Consider the following 13,537-nt stretch of genomic DNA (forward strand, 5'->3'; position numbering starts at 1 on the left):
ACCGTATGTCAAAATCTGGATTCCAATGTAGTTATTATTTAGTCATTGTCACTCGTTAATACTTTTGCACTAGTTCAATATTTACAAAATCCACAGACATACTGAAACCCGACATGGATGAAAGTGTAGGGATTTGAGTTTGTAGAGCGGTTAGGATCCGCTCCCTATACTCTCTGTAATTCAAAACGAGAGCCATGATTCATAACCATCATACTAAAATTCGTATATTTGGTATACATGATGACCACTACTAATTATCTTTACAATCTGTCGTGGGGTTTCAGGAAGACAGTAGTGATACTAATATCAGGATTTTTAATTGCTTGTTTGCTCAATTATGTTCAAATGTACAACCTTTTGTATTTATAAAGAAAAGCAAGCTTACAGATGAATCAAGAATCTCCATATTTATTGAGTTTTGAGCTTGAAGATCTGCTATGTTTGTAACAGTTTCAGACATGAGGTTTCCATCGTACAGAGACAAAACGCTAAGAGAACAACAATTCATGGTTAAACCACTTTCACCCTGAGGTCCCAAATCTTCTCAAAAATGTTACACAGTTTAAAAAAACAGAACAAAAAACAACAAAGCCACATTATAAAATAGGACTTGAGTGATTATAACCACAGAGGATTAAAAGCAGATCTGAGCGGTCCCTTATGATTCAGCAGTGTGTGTGTGTGTGTGTGTGTGTGTGTGTGTGTGTGTGTGTGTGTGTGTGTGTGTGTGTGTGTGAGTGAGTGAGTGAGTGAGTGAGTGAGTGAGTGAGTGAGTGAGTGAGTGAGTGAGTGAGTGAGTGAGTGCGTGCGTTCGTGCGTGCACGCACACAAGAGGCTGCATTCTCCGCCGAGCGGCTTCAAGGCGCCCACCACCAACACAAACAGAACAGACTGAGAGAGGAGTTTGCATGTTCTCCCCGTGTCTCCTAGGGTTGATACCCTCACAAAAACATGCAGTAATCCTGGTCTCAATAATGCCTCCCCCTGGCCAGCCGAGGCGCCTGATGGAGGGGAAAAGGAACTGGTTGGAATAACGTGTTCCTTCCACGCGCTACGTCCAAACCGGGGAAATCTCCCCTGTCAGATGGAAAGAAGCAACTTGGACTCCTCATGCATAGAAGGAAGCATGAGGTCAGTCCGTTGTCTCCCCAGGCGAGCCCAGGATTACATAGGCAATTGACACTGGGTGAAAATGGGTTACAAAAATCGTGGGATAAAAATTATAAGAAAAAAAAAGAACAGACTGAGACACGCTGAGTTTAACAGCTTTTCTAACGTCCAAAAAGTCACAGACAGAACGCCGTGCCAGCAGGCAGAAGACCAGCCAGCATCCAGAAACATTTGACTGAAAAAAATACAAATTTAACTAAAAACCCCAACAACAACAACAACAACACCCCCGACAACCTCAAAATCCGAGAAACTCTTTTTTTTTCACCGGCCCGTATCTAAGTGACAGACAGTCGCGGTAACAATTTTTCTTTTCCGTTTGAAAGAAATCATGTTGATCGATATTACAACATAGTGAGTTTCCACAACATGTACACAGTCGTGGCTTCCGTGGGTCTTCATAATAAGGTACAATCAATGGAAAAACCCAGACAGAAGGTATCTAAATAATGAACTATTAAAGCACCCAATGTTAACACCAAATGCTCGGGGCATGCGACCAGTCGCAAATCGAGTGGCAAAGTCGGGTCAGATAGGACTTTTCTGTTTGGATGTATGTGCTGTCAAGGCCAGAAAGTAGTATTTTGCCACTCGGTAGGCGTTGCCGCACAACTTCCGGGTATGATGATGATGATGTCACGCACATACCCTCTATTATGTCTTTTTCTGTGTCGTTGTTTTTAAACCGGTCGCGTCGAGAGGAAAAGAGGAAGAATCCTGTTTGGTTCATTCTGTGAACTCCTGCTGCCTCACCACCCGTTTCTCCTGCACCACCACCTTGCGGGGGGAGGGGACAGGGAGGGGGGCGGGGCCTAGGCTGCTCGCGGAGAACCCTGCCGATGGCGCCGCCGGGCCGCCGCCGCCGCCGAGGCCCTGCGAGCCGGCGCTGAAGGAGCTGGTGGTCATGGTGACCCTGTGTGAGGAGGAGGAGCCTCCTCCGGCACTCCTCTGCTGCTGCAGGGTAGCTCCTCCCCCCGCCTCCTGGATGAGCTGAGAGACCCCTCCCCCTCCTCCCTGCTGAGGATGACCCTCCATGATCAGCACGCCCTGCGAGCCCGAAAGAGTGCCTCCTCGCTGCAGCGTGGCGCCCTGGTGGATCACCTGCATGGGGACCTGGAGAGATGGAGAGATAGATGACAGTATTCATTTTGATTTAGTCTTAACAAACCATTTAGGCCTAGAATTATTGAATGCTTTGACCGGTGAAAAACAGCAGATATACAAGCTCACAGCGCGGCACCGAATGCCGCGCTGCGAGCTTGTAGATCTGCTATTTTTGAAAAAGTTTTGAAAATGTGTGCAAATCTTTGAATATACAGTGTATTTTCAAAGCGAACGTTTGTAATTCAAATTTTGCTTCTGGGTGGTCCCTGGAACTAGATATTTTGAGATGCGGGTCCAAATAAATATCATTTTGGGGGTCCTTCGCATGAAAAGGTTTGAGAACCACTGACATAGTAGTCTCTCAACAACAGACTAACTGAGCTCCATTTAAGTGAAAAGGACCTTTTCTTTGACGATGGCTGGCCAGATTGCTGACATAGAAACATAGGTTTTTCAAAAAATCTTAGAAGGATTCAAAAGACACTTATAGAATCGGGTCAAAATTCTAATTTACACGATTTTTCAAAAATAGCAGATCTGTGAGCTTGTATATCTGCTATTTTTCAATAGTGAAAGCATACAATATTAAATAAAATATAAAAAATTGTACTGAGTATTGAGTATTTCCAATTGCCAAAACTTTTACTTCTACTCCACTACATCTTGGAACCCAAATATTGTACTTTCACTCCACTACATTTATTTGAAAACTTTAGTTACTAGTTACTTTGCAGGTTGATTATTATTACACAAAAAAGATTTTGAGCTTCTGCTCAAAATCCGCTCTTTTCAAACGAGTTACTATTCAGCAGCGAAGTGTGATGTCACTTCCGTGAAATGGCGTGAAATGTCGCCCTCTACGGGGTTCATGCTGGTATTGTTTTGTATTCAAATCGCCATAGGGGATTCTGCGAACGCCGCATATAAGGTCTGTGTTAAAAATATAAACACACCATGTGCGCGGACATGCTCTCAGCGACAGTCTGTCCCAGACACGAGTGTCTCTCTGTAGTTTCCAACATTTAGGACAGCATTGATTACATTTTCTCTGACAACAGGCTATATCAGATATGAATGAATATCATAAACTATGCAGAACCCCCCCCGCTGACAGAAACGCGCACATGGTGTGTTTATATTTTTAACACAGTTCTTATATGCAGCAAACGCAAATCTCTCAATGGCGATTTGAATACAAAACAATACCAGCATGAACCCCCTAGAGGGCGCCATTACGCACAAATGACGACATGGCTTCGTTTCTCTATTTGTATACATTTGAAAACTTCTGAAATGGGGCATTCTGCACATGAGTACTTTCTACTTTTGTACTTTAAAGGAGCTGTGAGCTTGTAGATCTGCTATTATTTTATAGTTAAAGGAGCTATAGTCAACTTTTTCTTGAAAAACGGATGCTAAAATAGAAATACTGTTTCGAAAATATTTCATAATCAAAACTTCATATATGTGTTTCAATTAAAAAATGACCACAAAAAGCGTAAAATAATGATCAAATAATCATTTTGGACATTGTCGAACCGATACTTTGTTTACATTCTAGTCTATTCTTTGATAGTGTTACACTAGGATGTAAACAAAGTGTCGGCCCGACAATGGCCAAAATGATTATTTTATCATTATTTTACGCTTTTTGTGGTCATTTTTTAATTGAAACACATATATAAAGCTTATCTATTTATAAAATACTTTCGAAACATTATTTTTATTTTAGCATCCGTTTTTCAAGAAAAAGTTGACTATAGCTCCTTTAAGTAGGCCTACTTATACCAATAGGTATACCAATACTTTTGTACTCATTTCAAATTGAGTGAGTGTTTCTGCATTGCAGTATTGCTGGTTTATAATACTACTCGTCAGTGCAGTACCAGTACCTGGCCTCCGCTGCTATCCAGGTAAACCACGCCCCCCTGCTGCTGCTGTCCCAGGACGGTGGGGGCGGGGCCGTTGACCAGGAACATCCCCTGCATGTTGGCGGTGGCGTTGGGAGGAGCCTCGGCCAGCAGAATGGTCTGGTTCTGCAGCTGCATCTGCGGCTGCACGATGTAGTGCATGGGCTGCTGCACGGCGTAGTAGACGGGCTGCTGCTGCTGGTGCTGGTGCAGGAGCAGGGTCTGGCCGCTAGGGGGCGCCAAGTTGACCTCTTGCTTCTTCATCGTCGTCGAGGCTGTCGGCAGAAGTACCGGGGTTATTGTTGTAGTTAAAGGAGCTATAGTCAACTTTTTCTTGAAAAACTGATGCTAAAATAAAAATAAGCTTCATATATGTGTTTTCTATTCAAAAATGACCACAAAAAGCGTAAACTAATGATAAAATAATCATTTTGGCCATTGTCAGACCGACACTTTGTTTACATTGTAGTCTATAGACTAGGATGTAAACAACGTGTCGGCCCTACAATGAAAAAGTTGACTATAGCTCCTTTAACTGAAATTAGCGAAATAATGAAAAACTAGAATTGAAAAATAAAACATTTTGAAACACAACTGAAACAACTGAAAGTTTTGCTAAGAAACGAGAACTAACTAAAGCTGTATTGTGTTTTTTTTGCAACACAAACTAAAACTAAATAACTTAAACTTGACTTTGACAATATTATTATTATTTTTTTTTTTTTTCATTTTGCTTTGTCCACTTGTTTGAAATGGAAACAAGGCTTTTGTATTGTTATGTATCACCATTTTGTGGATTGTTAAATTAAACTCTCAATTGATCAAGATTGTAGATCTGCTATTTACACAGTGTTTCACACAATTTTTAGAATTTCACCCCTGACTAATCCATATTAAATCTAAAACCAAGCCTTCAAAAACTCAAATAAAAACTAGCCCTTTAAAAGGGAATTAAATTAAACTGAAATTTTAAAGTTGAAATGAAACAAAGATAAAAAAAACAAATCACTTGTTCAGCACTTTGTAACTCATGTTTTGAAAAGTGCTTTGATGCACAAACTTTTACAATAAGTGCTTATTATAAAAGTTATTATTGTTTTAAAAACAAACTATACTAACCGTGGGCAAAACCGTCGGCGTAGTCGCTGAGCAGCGTCCTCTCAGTGCGCTGCTGGGTGAAGGTGCTGTGCTGCTGCTGGGGGGCCGTGGGGCGGCTGAGGTCCGGCTGGCTGCTGGACCCCACGCTGGACGACGCGGTGGCCACGGAGGCAGCCGTGGTGGCCGAGGACACGGCGTCGCGGTCCAGGAGGTCCGGGAAGCTGACGTTCCGCCGCACCTCGCTGGTCCTGGTCTGCGTCTTCACCCCGCCTCCTCCGCTGTTACACACCTCGGCCAGGGTCTTGAACTTGGGCCCCAGGTCGTCCAGGAAGCGGAGGTCGTCGTCAGCCTTCATAGAGGGATGGGGTGATAATCGTTAAATAGAACGGGTACACATTATTGTGTATCATTATTTTATGCTTTAACTATTGAAAAATAGCAGATATACAAGCTCACAGCGCGGCACCGAGTGCCGCGCTGTGAGCTTGTAGATCTGCTATTTTTGAAAAATCGTGAAAATTAGAATTTTGACCCGATTCTATAAGTGTCTTTTGAATCCTTCAACGATTTTTTGAAAAACCCTATGTTTCTATGTCAGCAATCTGGCCGGCCGTCGTCAAAGAAAAGGTCCTTTTCACTTAACTGGAGCTCAGTTAGTCTGTTCTTGAGAGACTACTACTGTATGTCAGTGGTTCTCAAACCTTTTCATGTCCCCCAAATACAAAATGATATCTATTTGGCCACGGACCCCCATCTCAAAATATTTAGTTCCAGGGACCGGCCCGAAAGAAAAATTTGAGTTACAAACGTTTGCTTTGAAAATACAATATATACAATATATATTCAAAGATTTGCACACATTTTCACGACTTTTTCAAAAATAGCAGATATACAAGCTCGCAGCGCGGCACTCGGTGCCGCGCTGTGAGCTTGTATATCTGTTATTTTTCACTGGTTAAAGCATTCAATAATTCTAGGCCTAAATAGGTTTTAATATCGTATATTGTGATTTTAAAAGAAAAACACTCACAATAATCGTATCGTGGAGTTTAAAGGAGTAGTTCACCCCCAAAATGACGTATTTTCTATCGGTTACACACCCCATGGAGACTTGAATTCAATATCATTATTTAGTTTTTGTCGCATTCCTAAGCCAATAATTTGAGGAGACTCTTTGTTGGCCCATTGAATCCGGATAGGGACCCAAATGCATCCAGGTCTCCATCCGGAAACAATGGGGGTACATTTATTATAATCAAATTATTGGCTTAGGAATGTGGCAAAAACAAAAACATGTTATTGAACTCAAGTCTCCATGGGTTGAGTAATCAAAAGAAAAAAAGTCATTTTGAGGGTGAACTACTCCTTTAAGTGTTATCAGTTCTAACCGATAGAACTGACTCGCTACTCCGTCTGACCCGGCCATCCACACCATGACCACTTCCGGTCAGATCCAAGCAAGCGTTCATTGCCCCTCTACTGCCCCCTACTGGCCGGGCGGACCGTCTGCTATTGTTTCCATATTACCCACCACTGTCATCTCCCCTCATAGTACCTTTATAGACCCGATTCTCCCATTCATCCCTGTTTTAACTACTCAGCGACCTAGGAAAACACAATCCCACCATCAAGATGGAGCAGATCCCCGTAACCTTCGAAAGCTGACTTTTGCCCCCCCCTCACCACAAAGACTCTCCAACAATGTTAAACTTGCACTATTGAATATCAGGTCACTCAATAACAAACAATTCACTTGCAATGACTACATAACCTCGAATCACATTGATATTCTCCTACTCACAGAGACATGGTTAAAAAATGATTTTAGCCTATTAAATGCAGCTTCTCCTCCCACCCACTCCTATTTACAGAAATCCAGACTCTCCAGTCGCGGGGGAGGAGTTGCTATTATTTACAATTCTATTTTTACGTGTACTTCTGTCTCATTTGGAGAGTTTAATTCATTTGAGCACCTGGCCTTCTCCATCAAGCAGCAGTCTACCCTGTTTATTTTAGTGTACCGCCCTCCCAAACCAAATGCTTCATTTATTACTGAATTCTCTGAGCTACTATTAACCGCCATGCCTAAATACGAGAGCGTCATTCTCCTGGGTGATTTCAACACTCATATATGTTGCCCCAGTAATGTTTTCGCAAGGGAATTCACCACTCTTGTGGAATCCTTCGATTTTTATGTTCACCCGACTGGACCCACACATGATAGGGGACATACACTGGACCTGGTATTGACCTCTGGGGCTAACATCACAAATGTGGATACGAGCCGATTGGGCGTATCGGACCATTATACCGTTGTTTTTAATGCACTTACCCTCCCTCCCCCCACGGCACCCCCAGCCCCTACCCGCTCTCGCATCATCAACCCCTTAACTGCCAATAAATTTAGTTCTCTTTTTAGCTCCTCCACAAATGTCCCAGTTGCATATGACTCCACCAACCATCAGCTTACTCACTTTAACACCATCTGTCAAACCACACTCGATGTAGTAGCCCCATTTAAAAAACAGACTCACTCGTCCAAAAAAGTCTCCCCTTGGCTAAATGACCAGACTAGGGCCCTACGAAGGGAACTAAGGAAAACTGAACGGAGATGGAGGACCTCCAAACTACTTGTTTTTTATGAAAGCCTGAAAGACCTTCTGAAGGGCTATAATGAGGCAGTCTCAACTGCACGTTCACAATATTTCTCCAAACTAATTTCCGAAAACTACCAGAACTCCCGCACCCTATTCAAAACCATAGAACAGGTAGTTGGACCCCCTCAAAACCCTAACCTACTAGCCTCCCCTGAACGATGTGAACAATTTCTAAATTTCTTTACTGACAAAATCAACTCCATCCGGTCGCAGCTGATGACCACACAGACCATACCATCAGTGCCCAATCCTAATTGCATAGCAACTTCATTCTCCTTTCCCTCCTTCTCTCAAATATCCCTTCCTACTATCCTGAACATCATCGGACAAATTAAATCGTCCTCCTGTCCCCTAGATATTATCCCCACCACCCTCCTCAAAGAGATTCTGCCCACTGTCGCCCCTCACATCCTGTCAGTTGTTAATAGCTCCCTGTCCTCTGGCTCGGTTCCTCCATACTTCAAAATGGCTCTGGTCTCCCCGATTCTCAAAAAATCCAACCTTGACACCTCCGCTCTGAGCAGCTACAGGCCGATCTCAAAATTACCCTTTCTTTCGAAGGTGCTGGAGAAGGTTGTCTTTACTCAGCTCATCAGCCATCTTAGTGGCGACAACCTTTTTGAGAAATTTCAATCAGGTTTCCGTGCCCTTCACAGCACGGAAACTGCCCTCGTGAGGGTCGTTAATGACCTCCTTGTGGCTGCCGATATTGGTAAGTCGTCCATCCTCGTCCTATTGGACCTGACAGCAGCCTTTGACACCCTTGACCATGCTGTCCTTATTGACCGCCTGGAGAAGTGCGTGGGCATTTCAGGCACCGCCCTTAAATGGTTTAAATCTTACCTGACCGACAGATATTTTTCTGTCCGGATCGGCGAGTCCACCTCATCCCAAGCCCCATTACACTGCGGAGTCCCCCAGGGCTCTATTCTAGGCCCCATCCTCTTCTCCCTGTACCTATTACCCCTGGGAAACATAATACGTGGCCACAACATAAATTTCCACTGCTATGCTGATGATACTCAGCTGTATCTGCCCATCAGCCCAGAAGACAACCTCAGCAGTATAGCCAACCTCCATTCCTGTCTAGCCGACATTAAAAGTTGGATGTCTGATAATTTTCTCCAGCTCAACGATGCAAAATGTGAAGTCCTGGTATTTAATCCGCCCCAAGACTTAACCCCCATAAAGAACATCCTTGGACCATTACTTCCTAACCTACAAACCACAGTCAGAAATCTAGGCGTAGTCCTAGATCCTGACCTCTCCCTCGAAACCCATGTTAAGAAGGTTGTCCAAACCTCCTTCTATCACCTTAGGAACATAGTCAAGATCAAATCCTTCTTGTCCACCCCCGATCTCACAAAGGTCATACATGCCTTCATATACTCACGCCTCGATTACTGCAATGCCCTTTTTTCCTGTCTCTCCAATAAATCAATCCACCGCCTGCAGCTCATTCAAAATGCAGCTGCACGGCTTCTAACTGGCACTAGAAAATTTGACCACATAACACCCGTTTTAGCCTCCCTGCACTGGTTGCCCATCTCGTTTAGAATTGAATTTAAAATTGCACTAATCACCTACAAGGCCATATCCGGCCTCGCACCGTCCTACATCTCAGAACTACTCGAGCCTTATGTGCCTTCACGTACACTCAGATCTTCAGACAAAGGTCTGTTAATCGTGCCTACCTGCAATTACGTTACAAGGGGTGAACGTGCGTTTTCCTTCAGAGCCCCAACTATCTGGAACTCCCTACCCGTAGAGATAAGGTTCGCTGAATCTCTCCCCCGGTTTAAATCCCTGCTGAAAACCCACCTCTACAGAATTGCCTTCAACCCTTAGCACTCCTGATTTTAATCTCTGCCTTATTACAAATTTTCTATACTACTTCTTTTATTATTACTATTAGTTTTATTACGATTACTAGTATCACTACGACCCTGTGATGTGTTATAATGTTGTGTTTTTATTGCATTTGTATTGCTGATTCTTTGTATTAATGTTTCCTCTGTCAAGCACTTTGTGACTCTGCTCTTAAAAAGTGCTATACAAATAAAGATTATTATTATTATTATATTATTATCGTGAAATCGTCCTCCGTCGTGCACGGGGATCAATTCACCTCTTTATTTGCCGAGCTGCATATCCGGTACCATTTTAACCCTCTATAATTGGTAAAACAAACCTGGAAATAACAGACTCAATAGAGTCTTTTTTCCACTCTCTACCAAATCTCTTTGCCAATAAAATAGCCGATCTACAAGCTCACAACGCGTAGATCTGCATTTTTTTGGAAAATGTTTCCCCAGGATAATGGGCGTTATAAGTATGCGATAAGGTCTTATATGGACACGACGGGGTGATAATTCCACGAGGCGGAGCCGAGGGGAATTATCAGCCCGAAGTGTCCATATAAGCCATAATGACCAAGCAGCAAGACCTTATAGCACTTATTACCCGGCTAATACATACAATTCATAATTTGACTCAAAACTAAAATCAAAACAAAGTATTTCCTTGTTTACAGACGGCTGAAAGTGCGTCCCCCTGAGCGCAACACGGTCGCCTTGGAAAAAAAGGATGTGCTGGTCAAATAGAATCCATTTTCCGTCTATTTATCGCCTCAAATGGTTTTTAAAACATTTTTCAGAGCAACGTTTGGTTGTAAATGTCGCTGTGTGTTTGTTTACATGGCTGCCATGTTGGATACGGCACTAAATCCACGCAGTACATCCAGACTGCAGCAGCTGCTCTGAGCCTTTGATTAGGCAGCGGTGAATTATAGAGCGGAGCGGTCATTATACGCTCATAATTCACCGCTGATTTCAGCGCTCGACCAATCAGAATCAAGCTCCCAAACAAGCCGGGTAATAATAAACTATAATATCGTAAATCGCAATTTATTTTGGTCACAATAATAGTAACATGACATTTTCATCCTTACCTCCATGAAGCTGTGGCAGCCCACGGAGCCGGCCAGGGAGCCCTGGCCTTCGTAGTCGTACATCAGCAGGCTGTCCTTGGCCGCCGCGCCGTCCGCCGCCATGCTGGACTTCTGTGTGAGGGAAGGAAAAGAGAAATAATAAAGGAACGTCAAACCAAACTTTTGCTGGGGGACCCCCCTGTAACTGCCTCAAGGACCCCCTGGGGGTCCCCCGAGCCCATATCACTTTGAGAACCACGTGTACTTATTCAACAAGAGCAGAACTTTAACTCTCAGTTCGTAAATCTAATAATCCCCGCAGAAAAGTCACACCTGTTACGAAAAAACTCTACAGAATTTACTACTGTGTTTACTGTTTGTAAATGTGAGAGCCGCTTTAGGGCGTGCGTGGAGTAGAAAGTATTTGAAGCCTGGTGCATTCCTCGCCCGGTCGTGGTACTGCCCCAGGTAGAAGTCTAGATATATTATAACTCTATGGTAAAAGAAAACAAAGCCTATCCTGACCTTTCTATTTAGCATTGTGTTTTACAACTGTTTTTTTTTCTGATGATATCTTCTGCATACTGTGTTCTGTCTGTCTGTCATTCAGTGTTATATGAGTTAAAAAAGGACCCCAATTGAAACAAGCTCAAAAGCTTTTTTGAGATATCCTTTTAGTTGACCTTGTACCAGTGAACTGTACTGTCATGAAACTTTCCTATGCAAACTCTAATAAAGTCTTCAATCAATCAATCAATCAATCAATCAATCAATCAATCATCATTCCTCACCTGGTCGTAGTACTGTCTCAGGTAGAAGTCGGGCAGGGCGATGCCCTCGTACACTCCCCTGGCCTCTCCGCTCCACTCCGAGTAGACACCACTCTGACCACCTTGCCACCTGTCATGGCTGCCCATGCCCATGCCCATCCCGTTGGCCATGCCCATTCCCATCCCGTTGGCCATGCCCATGCCCATCCCGTTGGCCATGCCCATTCCCATTCCCGTGCTCTGCTGCATTCCATAGTCGACCATGTAGCCGTTGTTGTAGGCATCCGCCATGCAGTTCTGCACCTCGGACATGTTGACGGTCTGTTGCATGCCACCCATGCCACCCATGCCACCCATGGTGGACTGCGACTGCACCGCGTCTGTCTGGACGATCTGGACCAGCGGCACTTCCTGTGGCAAAGACAGGGGTGAAAAAAGGCTCAAAGGTGCAGTATTTTGTTAAAGCCTCCTTCAAAATTGGTCTGAAAAGTCACCTTCAGACGGCTGCTACTCGATACTTGTAAATAGATTAAGCCCCCATGTTTCCACCCCCCCCCCCCCCCCCTTTTCCCCCAATTTTTCTGCTTTTGTAAATGATGTTATCCTATGCAAAGTATTCTGTTCTATCCGTCTGCCTTTCAATGTTATATGAGATACATAAAGTGGTTCCTGTGTAAATAAGCCACAAAGCTTACAAGGATATCTTTTTAGTTGACCGTGTACCAGTGATTTGTGCTGTCATGAAACTACTTACGCACTTTTTTTTAATCTGCAAACTTCTAATAAATGATTCAATAAAATTGAATTATCATAATCATTGCAATAGTGTCTGTTTCAGTAACATCTCTCCTGGTCTTTAGTAAACATAAAATAAATGTTCAGGTGGGTTACAAATCTCATCCAATCAGAACCCAGAGAAGATCAGCTGGAGTTTTGTCTGCTCATTTACTTTTATCAATTTGATCAACATGTTTATCCTGCATCCTGTGTGAGTTCTCCCTCCTGAATGGATGGATTTGACCTGAAACCGTTTACGTAAGAGCTGGACAGACAGGGAGAGCCCTGTTACTGAACAATAACAATGCAATGATTGATGTGGGAATATAGAGATATTAAAGGGATAGTTTCAAAAACAACTTTTGGTAATTTTATCATCTAATCAGGCTTTTATGAACACCCCGAACAGTCTTTAATTTGCTTGATTCAATATTTAGATATTTGATGTAAATGTTATCAGGGCCGCTCCCCACACACACCCATTGTAACTTCAAACTTCATTTTAACCATGAGAGATTCATTAAAAACACCCATTATATTTTTCTGGTGACTCATACTACCCTCCTAATACGTGAGCAGGCCGTGCTTTTTCAATAACTTGTTTCGTTTATTTTTAATAATTATTTTTTGTATTACATTTTTTTCCATTTTCCCAAATAATTATTAAAAATAAATGAAAAAGTTATGGATAAAACACGGCCTGCTCACGTATTAGGAGGGTAGTATGAGTCACCAGAAAAAATAATGGGTGTTTTTAATGAATCTATCAAAAATGAAGTTTGAAGTTACAATGGGTGTGTGGGGGGAGAGAAGCCCTTCCACTGTTTCCCTGTTGAAAGTGGAATATCCCTTTAAACACTTATTTTAACAAAGAAACTTTGTTCACTTACACTTATCACGTACAGCACCAATAAGACAGCACAAATTATTACGATGCATTACAATACAACTATTATATAATACATAGATAACACAACTCCCACATTCTGTCTGATGCCAGAAAAAAACATCACAGCATTATTTGATCTCAGGCTAAAACCTTGAAAGTCACATTAAACAAGTTGGTTCAGACATGTCTTTTTATCATCTCAGGATTATAAAAAAAAATAACGCTGTAATAAT

At 42.8% G+C, this 13,537-nt stretch overlaps 1 protein-coding gene across 1 annotated transcript in view; it reads right to left on the reverse strand.

Annotated features, from left to right (window-relative positions):
- Window positions 1-1,194: 1,194 nt before the first annotated feature.
- The window catches only part of dsg2.1 (desmoglein 2, tandem duplicate 1), a 49,519-nt gene continuing 37,176 nt past the window's right edge, over window positions 1,195-13,537 (reverse strand). The window contains exons 14-18 of the mRNA XM_080726600.1: window positions 11,660-12,049; window positions 10,890-11,000; window positions 5,304-5,631; window positions 4,167-4,459; window positions 1,195-2,283 (exon numbers count right to left, since the gene is read on the reverse strand). Of these exons, the coding sequence (XP_080582726.1) occupies window positions 1,897-2,283; window positions 4,167-4,459; window positions 5,304-5,631; window positions 10,890-11,000; window positions 11,660-12,049 (1,509 nt within the window). The 3' untranslated portion in view covers window positions 1,195-1,896. The remainder of the gene's footprint in view (window positions 2,284-4,166; window positions 4,460-5,303; window positions 5,632-10,889; window positions 11,001-11,659; window positions 12,050-13,537) is intronic.

This window comes from Nannobrachium achirus (assembly GCF_963921795.1).
Source record: "Nannobrachium achirus genome assembly, chromosome: 1".
Lineage (NCBI taxonomy): Eukaryota > Metazoa > Chordata > Actinopteri > Myctophiformes > Myctophidae > Nannobrachium > Nannobrachium achirus.